Source organism: Cygnus atratus, chromosome 1 (genome assembly GCF_013377495.2).
Source record: "Cygnus atratus isolate AKBS03 ecotype Queensland, Australia chromosome 1, CAtr_DNAZoo_HiC_assembly, whole genome shotgun sequence".
NCBI classification, from domain to species: Eukaryota; Metazoa; Chordata; class Aves; order Anseriformes; family Anatidae; genus Cygnus; species Cygnus atratus.
Window position 1 is genome coordinate 126,647,678 of NC_066362.1, and position 21,059 is coordinate 126,668,736.

The 21,059-nt window shown below is 38.9% G+C and overlaps 1 protein-coding gene across 5 annotated transcripts in view; it reads left to right on the forward strand.

Moving 5' to 3' along the window:
- SH3KBP1 (SH3 domain containing kinase binding protein 1) overlaps window positions 1-21,059 on the forward strand; it is a 224,141-nt gene that overhangs the window by 181,194 nt on the left and 21,888 nt on the right. For all 5 annotated transcript variants that reach the window (XM_035542036.2, XM_035542038.2, XM_035542037.2 and 2 more), the window contains 4 exons: window positions 8,550-8,651; window positions 11,197-11,248; window positions 15,042-15,122; window positions 17,876-18,038. In XM_035542036.2, coding sequence (XP_035397929.1) covers window positions 8,550-8,651; window positions 11,197-11,248; window positions 15,042-15,122; window positions 17,876-18,038 — 398 coding nt within the window. The remainder of the gene's footprint in view (window positions 1-8,549; window positions 8,652-11,196; window positions 11,249-15,041; window positions 15,123-17,875; window positions 18,039-21,059) is intronic.

Genomic DNA, 21,059 nt, shown 5'->3' on the forward strand with positions numbered 1-21,059 from the left:
GTTTTACCAAGTTTTATGAGAATTTATAAAGACTAAAATTCTTTTCTGACTTTTCAGAATAGAAGTGGATTTTGAGAATGGTATGCCTTCATTTCAGCATTAGAATTGTACAATAAAATGCAAGAAATTTTTAAGAACCATTCCTAAATGTTACTAAACTGCTTTTTTCACTCAGTTTCAACATGATTTTATTGTTTTCCCCTAATGAAAATTGCATTAATGAATATCTGATGCAATGTGAGGTCAGCTTTTGATTAGCTCATTTCAAAGTTACCAAAATAATGCTGATCTTTGACACTTGTTTTCAATGAAAATTTTCCATCTACTTAAATCTAGGCAGCTGTTCATTAATGGGTTAAAAATAAAAACTAGAAATTTCCCTGCACGTAACTGTTTTTGCCCAGTGATGTCAGACACCAGCTTTCAAAATTACAGAGCTCTTTCTGTAGCCTTCTCCCGTGCCTGTGAGAGCTGGGACCTTTTGGTCCCCGGAGGCAGGCAGCAGCACTGTGCCACTGCTGCTCTGCGTGGGCGCAGGGAATGGCAGCCAGCTTGGCTCTTAGATTTGGTTTGCTATGAGGCCTTTAATCCTCAAATTCAGAAGCCTTTGCACATTATCTTTGTATATATATATATATATATATATATATATATATATATATGAGTATACAGAGTGTCTTGAAAGGTGCTATAGACACATTTGTTCACCTTAAACTAAAAGGTGTTTTGTTTTTCCTTTAAATTACGAGGTTGGCTATCAATTGTGTGAAATGCTGCTGAAAAGACACTTACAATGAGGGTGGTAATAATGTAATGTGCGGCTGCCAGCACAGCAGAGCTGACACATGAAAGCTCTCAGTACAAGCATAAGAGATATTCATGGCTTTCTGAATAATGGGATTTTATAAGCTCAACATTCTTCTTGATGAGAACCAACTATACAAGGGCAGAAGGAAAACAGACATTTGACAAATAACAATTGCCGACTGCTGGGATTTTTTTCTTGTTTTCATGCAAGGAACTGTGTATTCTGGTGAGATTTCTGTGAAACTCTGGTATCCTACCATGAGGATTTTGCTTTTTGAAACCCTGCACTGTTGTATTGCCTCTCACTCAATACTCTGAATAGCCCATAATTTTTAGTTTGTAATCTTAGCTTGCCAAGTGTATATTTTAAGCATAGTAACATATAAATCTTAAGTTAAAAAGGTAATTCTTGTAGGCCAATTTTTTAGAAGATGTCTGTAGATGATGACTATACATGCAAGTACATCTATTTGCTTGGGCAGAAGACTTTCTGTTTAAGCACTGCCAGAGTACCCATACCACACTACATGCTTTGCAGCTACCTTTTCAGAGGAACTGCTGTTCTTGTTCTTGGCACTGCTTTCTGTCCTAGCTAGAATGATGAAATCAAAGGTTTATTTATCAAAAGCTTTTAATCAGAAAAGCTGAAATATCGAGCAGTTATGGATTGATGTTTACAGGATGGCTTCATGTTTTAGTTTTGCACTACAAAGCAGCAGCGTGTTCAGCAGGCCAGCCTGTGTAATGGTCTGCTCCCTCAGAAAAAAAGAGTCCTGTTTACAGATGAAGAGATCAGCCTTTTTCAGATTTATTTCCTTGTGGGTTTACACAGCTGCAGCTATAGGCATGCATAGGGGAGAAAATAAATACATAGATTGTTACTTTGCTTTGGGACCTTGGGGAACAGGGAAGACCTCATTTGCTTTTACAAACAAAAGCCTTTTCCTCAGCTAGGGGCAGCCCAGAAGATAAGCTGGGGAGGGAAGAGATGAAGTCGGGGATGTGGCGCTCCCTGAAATGTTTGGTAATTCGAAGGTGGTGAGAGACGAGGGAGTTGGTGCCTCCCTGAAGACCTGCTTGCTTTGGAGGAAAAGGCAGGAAACATCTTCGCACCCTCAAATAAATTAAAAAATGTGGCTGGAGCAGTGGATGCCTGCCTGGCAGTAAAGTTGTTTCTTTATCTCCCGCAAACCTTTTGTGCGCCCCAGTGCACTGCTAAATGTGCTGGTGCTGTACTCTGTGGAGGGGCTGAATAGGTTGTGTAGGCAGCCCCTTGCTCTGGCCCTCATTTTAGTACAGCTGCAGAGGCTGTTCAGCTGTCTGTAGGCTCCCTGCTAGTATTAGGCAGCCGATGATGTTGGAAAGAGCAATCTCCAGGCATTTACAGCCAGCTTCAGCAGAGATCTAGAAGCAAGTCCAGTGGGCTTCTGCGCCCAGGCAAGAGAAAAACTATAGTTACAACTGAGCACACAGCCAAGTAGCTACTGCTTTTTATTTAAGTGATTAAGAACGGTCTCGTAGCACACAGTAACTCTCCTTTAAGTGGCTAAAAGTGGAGAAAAAAATAAGTAAAATAAAGCACGGTACTTGGAAGAAGAGATAGTTCTGTGTGCCTGACATTTAAAGTACAGTGCATTATTGACTCCTAGCAAAACAATTTTAAAAATCCGTATTGTGAATTTATATTGCAAGCGTGTTCACAAGCAGGAGCACTGCTTTCTGTTTGCAGGGAAAGGCTTGGTTGCCCTCGTCGTCTTTTCACTGGCTGGGGCTTAGAGCACAGCACTGGGGACTGGAAACCAACCCATCTGTGGCAACTAATTTTGAGAGGGGTGGCTTTATATGAAGTGAAATAACCTTGGTATTTGGAATACCTGAATGTCCTGCCCACTCGGAGCGGTGAGAAGGGGGCCGTGAAGCTGAGAGAGTCTCAGAGAGGGCGATTTCAGTCATGTCTGGGTGGCACTGCGGTCCGTCCATGTCAGGCTGGAGAACAGGTCTGCCTGAGAGGGGCTTGTGGCCTGCTGGGTGTGAACCTCCCTCTTCTGATTTCGTAGCCTTGCACGTGGTCTCAGCTACTAAATTGAAGATGGAGCGAGCAGGGGACTGGCAACTCTGTTTCTCCAACCCCTTCTGTCAACTCTTTGAACACCAAGGGGAAATGGCGAGGGTAGCTGACTGAGGGAAAGTTCGCATTCTTGTCCTGCAATCGCCTGTACTCTTCGATCAGGCAGACGAACAGGGCCAGCCTCTTGTCAGTCGTGTGGATCTAGATACAGCTGCATCTGTGCAATGAGTGGAGTATTCGTAAGGTTATGCAGTATTACGGAGCCTTCCGCTGTGGCTTTTCGTTCAATCTCCACCAGCTTCTGCTTTTTTACAGTTCAACTGAGACCACCAGGGGAAGAAATAGCACGGGGTTTGTTTTGGTATGATAGCAGCCGTTGTGCTGCCAAACAAACCTGTTGGTGTGGGATACACGTACATACCGTATGTGTAAGAGACCAAGCAGTGTCAGGATCCATCCACACAGGAGAGGAAGCAGTGTGACTTTCCTAGGTTATAGTAGCCACTATGAGAGTTGCTACAAGATTGTCACAGTTCCTGAAGGGATACTAAGCCATGATCTTATGCTATTAACCCTACTTACATATTTCACTGTATTTCACTTATATTCACTAATAGTGTGAAAAAATTGGTACTCCAAATAGCAGACCAAAAGGTCTTTGCTTTCATAGTAAAATATCTGTTCACTGCTTTGTCTGATCTCTCTAGTCATGCATCTCCTCTCTCCCATTGCACTTTTAGTCACCACAGACTTAAATTTCAGAGTGGTGCTGTGTTCCTGTCTTATTGTTGGTTTGAGGATTGTATTTTTTTCTTTTCTGTTAGTTTAATATTCCCTTTTGGAAACAATAAGAATTAAAAAAATCCCTCTTGCAGTTTTCTTCCTAGCTTGCATGCCTTGCTTCTAATTATATGAAGACTATTTTCTTCTCTTATTCTTCATGTCAAGAAAAGGACTGGTGTTTTTCAGTTCATCTGTGTATGCCTTTAAAATTGTTGGCAACATGTTGACAAAAGCCAGTTGTATTCTGCTTTTCTGGTAGTTGCCATTTCTCCTATGTTTACCCTTTTCTCTTACATTTTTTTTCTGACTTCCTTAAGAATTCCAGCGCAGTTTGACATTTTATTACCTTACATTTTGTGTAATATTTGTTTCTTATGAAGTTTAAAAATTCCTCCTCAAAAAATCCTCAACACTTCTTTTTCACGACTACGTTTGTCCAATTCTTTACCCTAATATACTTATCACAAGATGAATTTTGCTAATAAATACCAAATCCATTGTATTTAATTTATTAGCACTAATTAGTGATCTAGTGGGTTTGGAATTAGAATGGATTTTGATTCTTCAGTAGAAGAGCTTTTCGTCCTTTCATTTTTGCCTCCACTCCCTCCTTTTATTTCATTCTTCAAAGTCATTTGAATTAAATTTGTCAGAGACAATATTTTTGAACTAGAAATGAAGATACAATGAAGATTTGTGTTCCAGTGAGAAAATGCTAAAATTTCCCACTAGATTTTTTGTTTTCCTTATGTCATGCATCTGCCTCAGCCTGAACAATGAAAACAGACCTGTCAGTTTTAATTGCCAGTGGATTTCTGTAAGGTATTTGATTGCACTGTCACTGCCTTGGATATGAACATAGTCTCCGACTCAAGCTTTGGTAGAAGCCAATTTTTAGTGTAGATAAATGCTGGCCTGACTACTACCTACCTTGTATGAACTCTAGTATCTATCAGATACAATTTTATCTTTAATCTCCTTTTTTTTCCCTTAAACTAAAATGCATTTTTAGTAATTGGAATACATTTTTTTTCCTAGAACTTAGGGGACATTTCAGCATCTGATTTTTATCTATCTATGCTGTTAAGAGTCTGGTAGAATAACATGGAGGTAAAGGAGAGATCCACTTTGTTAATAAATTTTGGAATGTGTTACTGGGTTGTAATAGCTTGGTGGCTCTTGTGTAAAATCTAAATTTTGAGTTGACAGCCATTTTGCCAACATTAAACACATGAAGCTGTATTTAAAAAAAGACAGCATGATTAGGACTGCGTGGCTGACAGGGATCTAGAACTGTTGGAGTTGCCTTTGCTCGATGTTGACAGCCAGCCATGTGGTTCTGATCACAGTGCCTCCGCTGCGCTTCAGGGCTCTGATGTCATTTGTAAGTGCATGAGGCAGCTTGTTGCAGCTCCAGCTCAGGTGTCCTCATACGGTAGGCTCTTGTGATGAAGATGTACCTGCTGTCAGCATTATATATGGGCATCCAGGGCTTGCTTAATTAAAGAGAAACTGCCTAACAATTTACTGATGTAGGAAAATCATGTGTGGTGATTGGCTGCATTAAGCCCAAGTGACAAGATGGAGAGAAGAAAAAAGCAAACGTGTAGCTGTTCTGGATTAATGAGCATGAAACACAAGCAGTTTTTCATGAAAACAAACTCTAAGAAAAGCATGGAGTACAAAATGCATGTGTGCTACTAAAATGAAGAAACGGGAGTAAGATTTGTGTTTCCTAAGAGGAAAAAAAATCCAATCTAAAAAAAAATTACATGATGTCGTGCATTGTTTAGCCGGGGTTATTAGCTGGCTCTAAGCTATACTGTGAGTAGAAGCACAAGCTTTTCATGTCCAGAAGCTTGGGTTATTATTAATATTTTAAAAATCTAAACTGGGTATCGTTTTGGTGATTTCAAGTTGGCATGGTAGGGTGCAGAGGGCATCACAAAACATGCCACGTAACAGAGCAGTTGAGTGCCCTACTTGCTGGGCTGCACAAGTGAGAGAGCCAAGTGAGAGGGCTCCTGCACATCAGGAATGAGGGGTGCTGGCTGAGGTAAGGGTAAGAGCCTGCACACAGCCTGCCTGTGCCATGCATGACTGGCTGATTATCTCAGTCCTTCGCGGAGCGCTGTGTTCACTCAGCGGATATTTGAAAACATCAGCAATTCGAGGATCAGATCACTAACAACGGTTTGACAGTCTAACCAAACTGATAAATATCTCCTAAATAACTGTGATGGTCTGGAAAGGGTAAGTGTCCTTGGGGAAGGCCACCCTGCTAAAGAACAGGGAGAATGCAGGAGACAAACAGGGATTAAACACGAGACAAAAACGACCAGAAGGAGAATGAAAGTTCAGTGCCTGCATTTGTAGATCAGGAACGCATTACATCAGAGTAAAATATGGAGTTACGAAGGAAAAAAAGTACATACCTTAAACAGATGTGATACAAGAAAACATGGTATTTAGCTTTCTTGTTTAGTCAGCATGTATTGCCAGGTGGTGAAGCGATCTAATTAAGCTAAATAAAAAGCCTTGAAGAGAAGAAAAATTAAAAAATAAAAAACATAAAAGCTGTGCTCTTCTTTAATGCTAGTCTGTTTTCTTTCAAATATCATCAAATGTGTTATGCATTTTATGTGTGATCCTTTTGGGTCCTTTCCAGTGCTAGATATTCTGTGATTATAACTTACAGAAAAATACCAACACGCACAGTCATTGTGAGCAATATTTTAAAGAATTCTCCTGGCATTAAGTACACCTGATTAAGTTGTGTTGTTCTGATATCCCTGTAGCAGCTGAACCAAATGATACCATGGAAATATAACGATGATAAGATCATCTTGCGTGCATGTATTATCATGCAATCTTTTATTGACTATTCATATTTTGATTTCTGTAGTGAATCCTCTCCCCTATTTAAAATACTGCTTGCTTTCGCTACACAAAGTATTACTGTTTTCTCTTAGCTTTTCCTTCTGTACTTCTGTAGTGTGTACAAGCTTTGTAAGTATTTTTCTTCAAACCTTTTTTAAGTTGTGAAAGAGTGCTATGATTTTTTTCCTAGGAAGATAATGAAATGAAGATCAGAGTGGCCATTTTCTAAAGTATTTGCTCACATTGCATATTCACCTTGAAAAATAAGTTCAGATCTGTCTTTTTATGAATATTTAACGTGCAGTTACCCTTTATATATGGCTACAACAATGACTGAGATGAGCAAGTGACATTTAAACTCTAGAGTGTTCACAGGTACTGCACAACAGATACGGCTTCACAAACAAATTGTGTAGGTAAAGTGTCAAGACATGATTTCACTTGTGTTTCTACAGCTGTTTTCTTATACCACAAGAATGTAAATATTCTGGACCCCTTGATCCAGTGCTGTTTCTGGAGGGATATTACCTCATAGCATACATGAGGCTTGTAGAATTTGGCCTATTTCTTTTGCTTCTGTCCAATTTTTCTAGCTTTGTTCTCTGTAAAAACCTGTATAATTACTTACTGCATGTTGTTGTCTCTCCCTTTTGCCTAAACTACCTGCCCACTCTTGCCTCCTTTTCTTATATCTGCACCACTCTGTTTCTGCTTGCCCCTCTGTTGCAGATGCACGTGTTTTTCTTTCTTTCTCACTTTATGGAAAAGCAAGAAGGCAATTGTCTTGTAATGAGCCAGCTTTTACACATCACCATGCTTTTTTCCACAGCCCACATAAGGTCTTTGCAGGGAAAGACCTGCTCCGTTTCTGTAGCAGGGAGTGATGGAAAATCCTCACCACAGTGAACATGTGGAACAGTGACCATGCCCCAAGCTAGGACTGTTAGACCTATGTCAGTACCACTGAGCATTCAGAGAACAGAGCTGCTAAATTACAACTGATCTCTTCTAAACAGTGCTGAAACGGGATTTCTGAAAAGCAAAACCACTTTGTTAAATCTTAGAGAATTTCCATAGGGCTGGATTAGAAATGTTAGCTCTGTTGAACTCTGAGCCACTCAGTGTGGCTCTGCCTCCAGGACAGCTGGATGTACCTGGCTGGTGCATATGGTGTGGTCAGACCAGATCTGTAGCTGTGGAAGGGACTACAGCAATTGCTTAAGGCTGAGGTAGCCAGATGGTGTGGGATCCCAGCTGCAAATCCAACCCTGGTTAGTGCTGCCTGTCATAGAATGGGGAGATCCCTTCTGATTTTTTGTCACGACCAGCCCGTGTACTGTCTGTGGGATTTCCCTTCCCCTCACATTTCAGATGTGTAATATTTACTGCATGGCTCTGAGCCATATGAAGATTTAGGTTCACTTTTTTTATTGCGAGTACTTAGCTGTGCATTGTTTTGCCATGCACGCGACATTATGTTGCTGAAAAATGCCACAGAAAAAAATGGTGCTTTGCAGTGATCAGGCGTGTAATGCCTTCTTAATTGGACAGTGATCAAATTTAATAACTTCAGGAGTAATTCTAATGTGCCAAGGTTTTCTTGAAAGTGTGGCAAACGAATGAACTTTATTACCTCTTGGGATGTATGATGTTTAATTAAGTTATTGTCTTTCTCTGAAACGAAGTCCCAGAGAAGTAGTGCCATACACGCTCAAAATGCTTACTGGTTTAACAGATCAAATGCTGAAATAGTGTTTTGCTTTAGACACAGACAAGCTCTTGAGCTCTTACAGCATGTTTATTGTTCTTCCCTAGCTGCTCCATATGATAATGTAATGTAGGGTGATTACTGAAGTTTTTATCTGGTAGATTACCCTGTTAACCTGGCACTCCAGTAAATTGTCATGTTCTAGCTAAAAGGCAGGACATCATGCAAGAGAGCACTTCAGCACACAAATCTGTTCAGCATCCAAGCACCTTGTGTTTTTCATTTTATTTTACTGTTTTGTAGGATTGCATTGATGTAGGTTGGTGGGAAGGAGAACTGAATGGCAGACGAGGAGTGTTTCCAGATAACTTTGTCAAGCTTCTTCCTTCTGATTTTGAAAAAGAGGTAAGCAATATATTCTTTCAGTCTCACTGTAGAATGCATAATGGAACTGGAATTGAAATTCAGTTTCAGGTATGTGATTTAGACAAGTTTTATTTGTAAGCTAATAATAATAAAAAAAAAAATAAAGGAAATGAATTTCTGAGTTACTAAGCATCTGCGAAGAGCACGTACGTGATTGGCCTATCCAGTCAGCCTTCACTACGTTGTCCTGAAAGCCCTCTGTCGTGTGTCTTAAGTTTGAGAAACTGGTGATCCCAGTGTAATTTGCCAAGTCAGGTGATGCAATGATGATCAGAATTATCAACTTCTCTCCTTTGTTACTGTGGTAGAATATCCTGTTTTGCCAGCAGTCAAGCACTCTTGCAGAAATAAGAGGGTGAAACTTTAGCTGTGAGATTTGAAAGACAACAGTGAGCTTTTGGTATCTCAGAGACATGTTCCTTTACCTCTCTCAGAATTATTAAAAAGGAAGATATAAAATCTCCAGAAAAGCCTTTTCAGCCTCTGGTTATTTGAAAGAGACAGAGTTGTTATTTGCCAAACAATATTTAGAAATCTTGCAGCTTCCTGAAGGAAAGGAATGGATTTCTTCCCCAAAAAGTCCATTCCATTTTTAGGAACCTTTTCAGTCATCAGTGTGATATTATGAGCTTGCAATCAGGCTTTTGATGAGTATTTCACAGTGACAATGTAAGCCTTCTGTGATAAAACCAAGACTTACTGACACTCAGCTTCAATCTTTGGCAATAAAATTGGATGCCAGAGGCAAAAATTAAATAACTTGGAAAGCTTAATAAAGGAACTATTAAACAACTCACAGAAGCTAACATGATAATTATTAAAAATGACGGTAGAAAAGCAGCAAAAACTGTTGGAGATTAGCATGCAATTTCATATCAGAATGTATATTCTATCTTTAGGCCTACTAATAAAAGAAAGTGATATCCAAAAGAGGCAGAAATCATAAACCTTAAGACATAGTGAGCCCTCAAATTGTAATATGGAAGACAAAAACTTCACTCTTACCCATTTTCTTTGGTGGTGAAATTTATTCAGTCTTTCTAAACTAAAAAAAAAAAAAGTATGTCTTTAAGTATTTTTACTCTTTAGATTATGATGAATTTAATTTGTAGACTAAATTAAATATTCAGGCACTTAGAAATTGCAGCGAGGTTTGCTGTAAAAATTGATAATAAAATTTTATTGATTTTAGGAACGACATAGATCTGGCCATGTAAGTAAGTAACTGGTAGAACTATAGACTGTCTTTCTTTGCTTAAAACAGCACTAAAAGGGAAGGAAATGGATACTTTTTCCAGAGGTTTTGCCAGGTATTTTCTGATACGATCCAGAAACCTTGGATTCCATCCCATAGTCTGAAAGAATATGCATTGCAGTAGTTCTGCTTGTTGAACAAAAGCTCGGGATCTTTTCCTGTCTCCTTATTCAGTCCTCAGTTTTCCCATCCTTTTTCTTTCCCACACATGGTCGACCCCAGGTCTCTTCTGTTCACTGCTTAGTCCCAGCCTCCACCAGCTGGGGGGTTGGCTCATAATGGTGGTGGATTGAAATAGTTGATGCTGGAGATCCAACACTTTTTTGGTATTTTATTCTGGACGAGTTCAAGCCCAGCCCCATGGACTGTCCAACCGTCAGCAGTTGGAATGCATGAGGTGCACTCCTTCAGCATGTCTTTTGGTCTCTCTCTCACCTGAAAGGCTTCTGTTCCGTGACCCCTGAGACCTGTCTGTGAGGCAAACAAAAGCACAGCAAATGTTTGAGATGGGCAAGTGATAGGATGATTCACTACAAAGCTCGCTCCTTCCTGAAAGCAAAACATTCATTTTGATACACAGCAGAGCATAAAGAATCCTGTGGTTCATTAGACAAAGTGACTTTAACTGGAAGCTGATGAGGAATTTTATTGTTTTGAAAAGGCAAAAGAGAAGGAGAAGGAAAATTGGAGAAGGAAGTAGCATGAAGGAGCATTAAGCCTGCTCAGAGAAACATGGAGGAGCAAGGAGGAATTGCAAGGCTCTGCAGGTGGATAAGATAACCAAGAAGGTGATGGAGACAGTCTAGAAGTGAAGTCCACAGAAAGGAAACTGGGAGTGGTTGGACAAGAAGGAAACAAAACTACAGAGCAGGGACATAGAGTGAGAGGGGAAAAAAACTAGCTGGATAAAGAAATTAGGTGTAGGGAGAGAGTGAATGTAGATGACAGTTCAGGTAGTGAGCTCAGGGATAGGTTTCTTCAGTAAATCAAAGATCATACTTTCCTCTGATCTTCAGGCACATAAGCTGAACTCTTTTCTCCTCCATCAGGATGTTTCAATTGCAAAAGTAGAAAGATTAATTTTTTAATGCTATTTTCTCTCTTAAAATTCATTGTATGGAGTTATTTTGGGGAACTCTGTGACAGATCTGTATTCTCAAGTCTTGTAATTCTTAATGTTAAGCAGTCTATTATTACATCCAACCTTTGTGTGAATGAGATTCACAGGCATTTTGAAGTGATCTCTTTTCTTCTGTTATTAAATTTTAGAGACCGAAGAAACCACCACCTCCATCAGCTCCTGTCATCAAACAAGGATCAGGTAAGTTACAGCCAATTATGTACAGCACATACCAGTGAGCACATCTCAGTCTGAGCAAATGTATTCAAATTTAGATAGAATTCATGTATGTCAAAATTCATATACAGCAGGTGTATAGATAACAAGTAATAATCAGAATCAAATTGCAAAATGATGAGGTAGCCCCAAAAGACTGTTGTGTGCTCTTCAAATTTTCTGCAGGCAACCTTCTGCACATTTTAAAATAAAGTATTTTATCTCTTGTTAATTGGTAGCAAGCGTGATACTTTAGTTATTAGAAATTCTTCAGTTCCATTTATTCACTGAAGTTGATGATGTGAATGTCTCTGCAGTATAGACACTAATTGCTGGAGCCTAATCGTACCTGCGGTGGGAAACCACATTCACTTTACACCTGTAGATCTGATCTATTCTCAACAGATTTTTTTCCATAGCTAAGACAGTGTTAGAGAACTTGGCTGTAATTCAGTGGCTCCATCTGAGTTTCAATCTAAGTCTTGCAAACCTGCAGGAATGCTGGAGCCAGCTGTCTGTCTCCAGGTTCTATGCTATAGTTAGATTCCTGTTTTTTCAGTACTTTACAAACATAAATATAGAAGGTATTATCTTGAATCTGGTTATGTAGGTAATTGTGTTGCAGATGTATTAAGGGGCTGATTATGTTTTCTAAATGTATGAGTGTTAGTAAAGCTGTTTTTGGAGTATGTTAGACTGAGTTGTGTCTCAGTATTTAGATCTGAAACCACTTTTATTTGTAGTTTTTAAATGACCTCTCAATACAAAAATCTGCACGATTTCTTAAATTTGCATGATTTATATTTTCCATGGAACTCAGAAACAGTTGAAGTATCTACACCCTTGACAGGTCTGACCTCAGAAACCTAATTCCTATTCCGTTCATGTAAAATCACAAGTCACGAGGCATGGGATGCACTCAGAGTTTTCACTGGTGTTGCAGTTGTAGTGGAAACATAACTATGGCTGGAATTCTTTAATCCCTTAACCCCCATTAGTTCGTTAAAATTCTGCAGCGGCGCTAGCACTTCCCCCACTGCTGGCATACGTTAGGAAAAAATAAAAATAAAAAAAACAAGCACAGCCAATCTAGTCAGATTTTTTTTCTGTCTACGTGGTCAGTTCCAGCTCTGACTGGCTTAAAAAGTAAATTTCCCTCTCCTACAGTCTTGACCCAGTCATTAATAGAATAAACGAGTTACACCACAGTACAATTTGCTGAGAATCAATAGGTTATAATTTAAATGATTTGATTTTGTCAAGCAGTTCTTTGACTACACAATCACGACTATAAATATTTGGTTTGCTATTGGCACCCATGGTTTGTTCCTCTCACCGTCTTGAAACTCCAAAAGCATAGATTTGATTTCAAGACCATTGATCTAACAGTGCATCGAAAGAGAGCAGTGTAACCTTGCCATCTAGTGGTGGCTGCATATTAAAGATGTATGAGAGAGAACTAAACTTACTGCCTGGTGCATGTTTTGGAAAAGCTCTATAAAAAGTTATATTTCTTTCAATTCATACTCCTCTCGTATTTCTCTGATTTAAAATTAGAGAATAATACTTTAAACTTGTTTTTTCCTATTTACATCCAAGGCATTAGCTGTGTCACCACAGCAGGATAATGTGCCCATTTTCAGAAGTAAGAATGGATACAGCAGCCAAGACTACTGCTGTTCTTTGTTTTCATACTCAGTCTTTGACTAGTCCTGACAGTTTATGCACAAGCGTTTCTTCTGATATGTATTTAGAGGTGAAAATCATCCTGTGTTTATTACCATCCTGATATCCTCTGCTGGGTCAAACTGTCACTTTACCAAGGTGACACTGTACTTTACCACATCCCCATGGCAGGCTTTACTGTTGATGGTATGTAATAATTTCCAGTAAGGTTTCTGCGTATTTAACTATTCATAGTATGATGAATAAAGTGTGCAGTCTAAATAATTAAATATCAATATATTCTGATGCAGAGCATAAATCATGGCAGAGAATTAGAACTGGTCTTTGTAGTGCAAGTCCCGCACTAATGGACATGTCTAGTTTGTATTATAGTATAGTGGAAAGTTTAGCTGTATTTCCAAATTATATACAGCAGCATAGTACACTGCCAGGGCCATCTTTGTTGGGACACGTTACAAAGCAAGGAGTGAAAGCTGGGCAACCAAAGTTAAGAGCGTGAGTTTCTTACATAGTCATGGAAAAGCAGCAGGCATTTCACTGGGTATCTGGAGTAAGCAGCATCACTGCATCTAGACTGAAGGGTAGGAATACTCCTCTGAGTGCCTCTGGGGACTTGTGTGGAGTTTCCTTGCAGGTGACCTTCTCCAAACAGCCAAGCCAGGTTCATGGTGCCTGCCTGGGAACTGATTAATATGGGGTCACCACCCAGGTTGGGAGCACACCTGCGCCTAGAAGCCCATAGGTGTCTCTAGGTGCATTGTTTTAGATGTGACCTGAGAATGTCCCTCTGTGTGTTAATGATGACCATTAATCTTTCTGTAATTAGGTATATAGGTTTGTGTCATTTTTTCCTTGAACCCACTAGTATGTGTAAGGTTATCAAGAAGTTGACTTGTGCTTTGCATAACTCATCTTTAGAAAGGTTTAAATTGGTTTCTGTCAAGAGTTCCTCTCAGGTGTGAAGTCGTTTTATGGCAATTCAGTATTTTTTTTGTTTTGACATGATAGGTTGTTGCCTGTCCAACAGTGCAGTTATATAAAGAAACAATGGTCGATAATCACCGCTGACGAGCAATTTGTGCTGTTGAGTACTGATTTCTAGGAACCAGCTGCAGAAGAGAGTTATGACTGCACATCCAGAAAATGTAAATGTATTTGAGAACTGCATAGCATAGACTGAGGCAAAAAATGCCTTGTGTTCCCTGCCTCCTTTGCTTTTCTTGGATGTCACCTACTGCAATTTTTATTGAAATACTAATAGTGTTACCTAAAGCGGTTTTCAACACTGCTAAGTTGAAATGGCATTAGCACCTAGTGGTTAGCCAACACGGTGAAGCCAATATCCAGTAAAGCATTTCTTATAATATGGGGACTAGGAGATTACATCTTGTGTGTGCCAGGAAATTTTTGCAAAATCTTCCCACTAGTTCTCATACTCTTCAGAGCAACAGAAGTCAGTATGTCAGGGTCTCTAGTACAGAGGCAGAAAAAGGCAGAAGTTTATACCTCTAGGCCAAAAGCTGTCACATAAAATAGTAACAGAATACTGCTGGTACTAGTGTTCCCATCCCTCTAATGTGTGGAATTGAACAACTAGTGTTAGAGGTATAATGGAGTTGTTTGTCTTTTTTTAACTTAATGTAAAGTGAAACTTTGTATACATCTATATTAAGCATTCTCTTGGCAGAAATGCCCAATTAATTGGGTTAATCCTAATGATTTTCCTCATTGTTGAATTGCTCTTCAGTTAAGTATGTCTACAAAGCTAAAAGGCTACAAATTGTAAATATCTGTCCACATTTAAAAATCTGTAGTGATTGACTTTTTTTCACAGAATGGTCTGAAATTTCCTACTCTGTTGATTTACAGTCTTTGGAAAGTGTGAACTTGAATGTGAAAACATTAATTGGTTTTCTGTCCTTTATGGTATAATCAAATATTTGAAATTAGATTTATGTTCAGTTTTAGCAAGAATTTTTTAAAGTAGGAGACTAAAAAAAAAGCCTAAGAAGTTGCGAAATTAAATCTTGTGTGGCCTTATATGGTAGCTTGTTGGCTTGCTCAGAATTGCAAATTCTCCATTCTTTGACAGGTACCACAGATCGAAAGCATGAAGTCAAAAAGGTGCCTCCTGAAAGGCCAGAATGTCTTCCTAATCGAACAGAAGAAAAAGGTATGAAATTTGCTCTCTGCAGAGAGACAGGGTACGTGTGACACATCCTCATAGTCTAGTCCCTCAGCAGTTAGTTTTCATTACGTACATTGTTAGGTTGTTTATTTCCCACTCTAGTACCTCTCTGATTATATGCGTTTTGGAAAGGATCACACTGTTGTTTCTAGGCTAAATTCTGGGTATTCAGCTGTACCAATCCAGAGGTGGTAAGTGATTGCAGCCTCAACTGACGTCAAGGGGAGATACGCTCTCAGTACAAAAAATGCTTTCTAAAGCTCTGAGCTCATTAAAACCCAGGTCCTCAATCAAGCATGAGACCTCAGATTAGTGCATATTTTTTTCTTAACTTCTGTATGCCTTGGTTCTCTAGTCAAAAACCATCAACCCTGCTTTTCTGCATCAGTGGGGTTTTGTGAAGATATAGTCATTAAAGCCTATGAATCACCCCATTATCATTGCCAAAAATGTCATAGGCAAGCCTGTGAAGAAATCAAATAATAATTAAAAAAAAGTCTTCAAAGCCAGGTTTGAACATTGCAAGAAGTGAGGCATAGTACCACACAGAGCAAAGCTTTATTGTTTCATTGTACCACATCAAGCAGTGACAAGCTTTAGTTGTTTCATTGTGTTCATGGTGCATTCTGAGTAGTTTTGGGAAAATAGTTATATTGATGTCTAATTGAAGATGGTGTCAAGTTTCATACATTTAAGTGGACTATTAGATTGCACAGACAAGTTTAATTATGGGATTTCTTAACTTTGAAGTATTTCAACTTGCTGTCTTTTAAAAGGCACATGTATGCACATGACTAAATGTATAATACGCACTTATAATTTAGTGCCAGAACATTCAGACTGCACCAAGAGCTCTTTCTGGATAAATATCTTAATGATCTGACAGGTGTTTTAGCATTTCTATCTACATACTCTTACTTTTGGTAATGTGCGTTAATTCTTGTAGTTATCTATCAATAAAACCTTTGCTTTCCATTTTGGATTTACAAAGCCAACTGTAAAAATGGTGGGCGTTTAAATATATCACTGTCCCCCAGTATAAATAGCTGTAATTTTTCTAAATGTTGAAAAGAGGCAATAGGAGTCATGCCTACATTTCTGAAATGCTGGAGAGTGATGGGAATTGTTCAGGGTGTTGTGGCAGTACGGTTGAGCATGGGAACTTCCTTTAAGCTGTGTGCTGGTGCACTGCCTAGCCCATCCCTAATACATAGTATAGATTCTTAGGCACTGACACGCTATATATGCTCATAGGAATAAGTGTGTAAATATTACACAATGCATTTGTAAAGCCGCAGTGTTGCAGAGGACCCAGTGATTGTGTGTTGACACGTGTAAGTGTACTAAAAAAGGGTGTGTGCCTGTGAGCAACAATCACTTCCTGGACTATTCCAAATCCAATATGGATTGTGTTTCGGGCTCAACTCTGATTCTTAAATACATGCTGTAGATACCACATACTTTTACAACTTTACAAGATTACCTAGCAATTGACTTATACGTTCCTGCACTGTTATGTCACCACATATGTGTGCATATGGTGTATAGTGTTTGCATGACTTAAGAAGCAGAGCAATAAAGTAATCCCTGGGTGTCCGAATGCTGTTTCTTTCTTAAAGGCAGACAACAAATTGCATTATGCTACAATTTTATTTCAGTATTTCTGCTAGTATTCTCAGGAAAGACAAGTTTCTGTTGATTTAGTCCATAATCCCTTCATAAGGAAACCTAAGCCCATTAAGTAATACCCTTGCACATTCCCATTACCTCTTAGGTGTATACAAAGGTGTAATATTCACAATGTGTCGTAGACAGTATTGTCAAGGGAAGTGGGATGTTGACACATTAGGATACAGGGGGTGAAACTTTGGTCCCTTTGAGATTTTTGTCCTTTCCTTAAGAAGAAGCAGGTTTCCTATGGTGTGACAAATGTGTTTAGTTTCTTCTATGTTTGTTTTGTATTGCAAATTTAGAGCATATTATTCACAGTTATTAATGCATAATGTACTTGACATACAGATGTTGCACATTTGGCACTGGATCTTAGTGTTGTGGCATCTAACTATGCATAATCTGTTCTGCACACGATCCAGTTTTGAATTGGGAAACTGAAAAATTCAGCACTTAAGTTTGTTTAAAAGACTAAATAAAAAGTCTGATTTTTCAGAGGGCTTTACATTCTTTCAAAGATTTCTAGGTTTTAATGATTGTATTTTCATTTAACTGTAGTTCACATGAAACACACTCCCCCCCCCCCCAAAAAAATATCACATTTCTCTTGGTTATTCAATAGATATTAAGAAAATCCAGCATTATTATCTTTGTTCATGACCTTTTAACTTAATATTGGTCTCATAACAGAATTTGATATAAGTTCTACTCATGGGAAATTGTTCCACATGGTACGTAATTTCTTGACATTCTTACTTTTCACATACACTCCAAAACCAATGGGTTACTAAAATCAAAACTGCCATTCACATGCAGATACTGCACACACATTTCAGACATGAGGAATTAGACACAGAACATGCAGTCAGTGCAAACTGATTTGTGGTACACATTTTATTTTAAATAAAGAATGATTTAGAGCAGAAGAGGAAAGAAGATAAGCTTGTTCTTTGTATGTGGTATATCTACAGTTGAAGAGTTCTTGTTTAATTATAGACTTCTGAGTGCAAATTAATTCCGCTTAATAATGTCTGTGTTCTTTTTCTCTGGAAATAATTGATTTAAAGAAAGACCAGAGAGAGAGCAAAAACAGTTAGACTTGCAGAAGCCTTCAGTTCCTGCTATACCTCCGAAGAAACCTCGGCCACCCAAAGCAAACTCTGTGAATAGACCTGGTACCTTGCCCCCAAGACGGCCAGAAAGACCAGTTGTGCCTGTGACTCACACAAGGTATTGTTTTTCCTCTGTCCAGTGCTTTTGGGATTAATGGAAAAAAACACGTTTATAGAATTTTAATTTTGCAGTTAATGTCACCGTTTGTTTTACAGTAAACTGTGTTTAATAATAATAATTAAAAAGAAAAAAAGCCTTCTAGTCATCTGGCTGCATCATAACCATCTCAAGAATTACAGTTTTAGCCTGGTCACTGCTAGTTCATTTCTACTGCTGAACACGCTGTTACTGAAATGTCATACTGAAGAATATGTGAGAAACATCTACATAAGTCTATTGTGCTGCTTTTGATTTATTTAGTCTACCTAATTGTTCCTTCTTAGCCAGAGCACTAAGTCAGTGCAGAAGCTTGGTTTGTACTGACGAACAGGGTTAGACAATGCACGTTTCAAGTACTGTCAGCTTGGTTTCAGTCTGTTTTCCTACATCACTGTAGATCAATTTTTAGCACAATACATGTGTCTTCATAGAATGTCCTATAAGCTGATGCTGCTGCAGGAAACTGAAGTGATTTATTTTCCAATGTTGGTTGTTATTCTGTAGTTACACAATGCTCTTAATCACAGGCGGTTGCAGCCTTTGAGAAGCACTGAGAAACTGGGCTTGCAAACACAGCTGTTGGATACATTTAATCTCTGCTAGAGCCTGGAAGAGCAGAGGCTGTAGAAGTTAAAAGCCTCACCTGTAATCCTAATTAAGTTTAGATGACTACATGATGGTCATCAGCTTCTGAGCTGTGCACTGTAGACTACCTTTATGCATAGTGGGTAGAAATGGGTAAAAGACAAAAACAAAAAAAAAAGCTGTTGTGTCAAATAGGCAAGCTGCATATCTTGCAGAAATAGTACAGTGTAGACGTAGAAATAGTTTTACTACTGAACTGTTAGAACAATTAGCTGCCATGGAACTAGTGGAGTTCAAATATACTGATGGTGGATTAAGTACCAGATTGGAGTATAGGGTAGAGTGGAATAAAACAGAAATCCTAGGCATCAATTCCCCTCATTCCTCTACATGTGGCTCATTAAACAAATGCTCTCGGCATGAAATCTGGGACACATAAAATAAAGAACCAGTGCCTGCCTTGTGCTGCCAGTTTCATTATACTGAAGTGCTTTGGCTGTGCATCTCTGAGAGCTTACGCTTCTATCCATGTGCTACTGCTACAGCTTCTCTGGACTCCTTGGCTTTGAGCATGCTTGCCCAGATTTTCCACGACGTAGTCCACACCTGCTGATTGCCTGGGCATGCTTGAAAAAACAAGTGTTTGCTCTGGCCTTTAGATTTAGCTAAGCAATGTCTTCTTGGCAGTACCAATACATATCCTAGTGTTCAGTTCACTGGCTGGGCATGTAACAGGGCAGTTACTCTTTTGTTCTGTCTTTTGCCCGGAATATTTTAAACATTGTTTTACCTAGAGTTGTGGGTGAGTGTTTTACTGCTCTGTTTTCTAACTCCAAATTTTATAAGTAAATAAACCATGCATTTTTCATGCATATTTCAGTTTTCATGTTAACTAAGTGAAAAGGCAGATCTAGACAGTAACAGTTTCATTGTTATTTGTCTGAACACTGTTATGTCTAGGGCAGAAAAACTACTTCATTCTTTTTACTTAGTATCATTATATTTGAAATAGTTTTACTTGTAACAGTAATTAGATTAAAACCTTAGAAGGCAAGGTGATTTTTAAAGTGATGATGATGCTGTGTTGATGGTCAGAGTGCTAACATTTTCACTCTGAGTTGCTATATCAGCTAATTCAAATTAACAGATTTATCTCATATAGCTGTTCTGCCTGGTAAGCTTTAACTTGCAGGGATGTCTTGTAGGAAGAGGGCAGAAAGTTCACATAATGAAATAATCCATGGAATAGACTTTGAGTTACTTGAATAATTAAGAAATGTGAAGCTTCAGATGAAAGGCACTTTAATGAAGCCCTTTTTTTTTTTTTTTTTAATCGGTTCAATTTAATAAGATAGCAAATATTTTTAAGACCTCCTGGTATCCATTTCCAGAAGCCGATAGACCTCAGGCAATTAGAATAAAAATAGAACCAGCAGAATTTTTGCTGACCCTAGGGGGAAAAACTGCTGTAGATTTATAAAGTGACTCCCGTGAGATTTCCATTGCTGCTGGTTAGCAGAAGATTATTTTTTTTTTCTGTTCTGAGTAAGTGCCTTACATCTCATGCATCTCACTGACTTTTTGTGGTAATGATTGTTTTTCCATTTAAATATAATCCTCCTTCCTTCGAGGCAGGTTAAGACTTCAAGGGCCATAGGAGAGGTGAAGAACATGTGAGACAGAGAATAGCTGTCAATTTTCTCCAAAGGCTTCACAGCTTATTTAGATGTACACGTGATTACACAATTTACTGAGGAGTCAATTCCCTTGAGTAGACAAGCCCTTAAAGACCTACAGCAAGTGCATTTTCACCATCCGTCTAAACCAGTCTGAGTCTGTCCTGCTGCTGCTGCTGCTGCTGGAAGGGGCAGGTTTCTTCTCCTGGCAGCCCATTCCTGCAGCCTCCCTTATGTTAGCACCAGCATTTGTGCAGACATTCAGCCATATGGGTCAGGGAGTTACTCCAGATGGCAATTAATCACTTTGCAAGGGGGCTTCTATTTTCTTTCAGGCTGATCATCTGTCCAATCGAGCTGACAGCCTGTATGCATGGGCATGAACAGAGGGGGGAGGTGCTGTGACCAAGAAGGGATGGCTCCACTCATTCCGTAGCAGGAAGAGAGTTGGTTGGCATAATGAGCCTGTTGATTCTTCTGACAATAGAGTTAGGTTTGGTTTGGTGGTTTTTTTTTTTTGGTGATGTCATATATCTTGGTATCTTCTGTAGTCAAATGGTAAATATTGTGATTTTCAGTCCTAAATCACGCCATCCTAAGAATCTCCTCCAAAACAGCACTCACATATTTGCTTAGAGCACTTCCAATTCACATGTTGCTCTCAGTTAGCTGGGAAATACATGTGTGCAAAACAGAGCAGCAGTCAGTTGCTCATTGC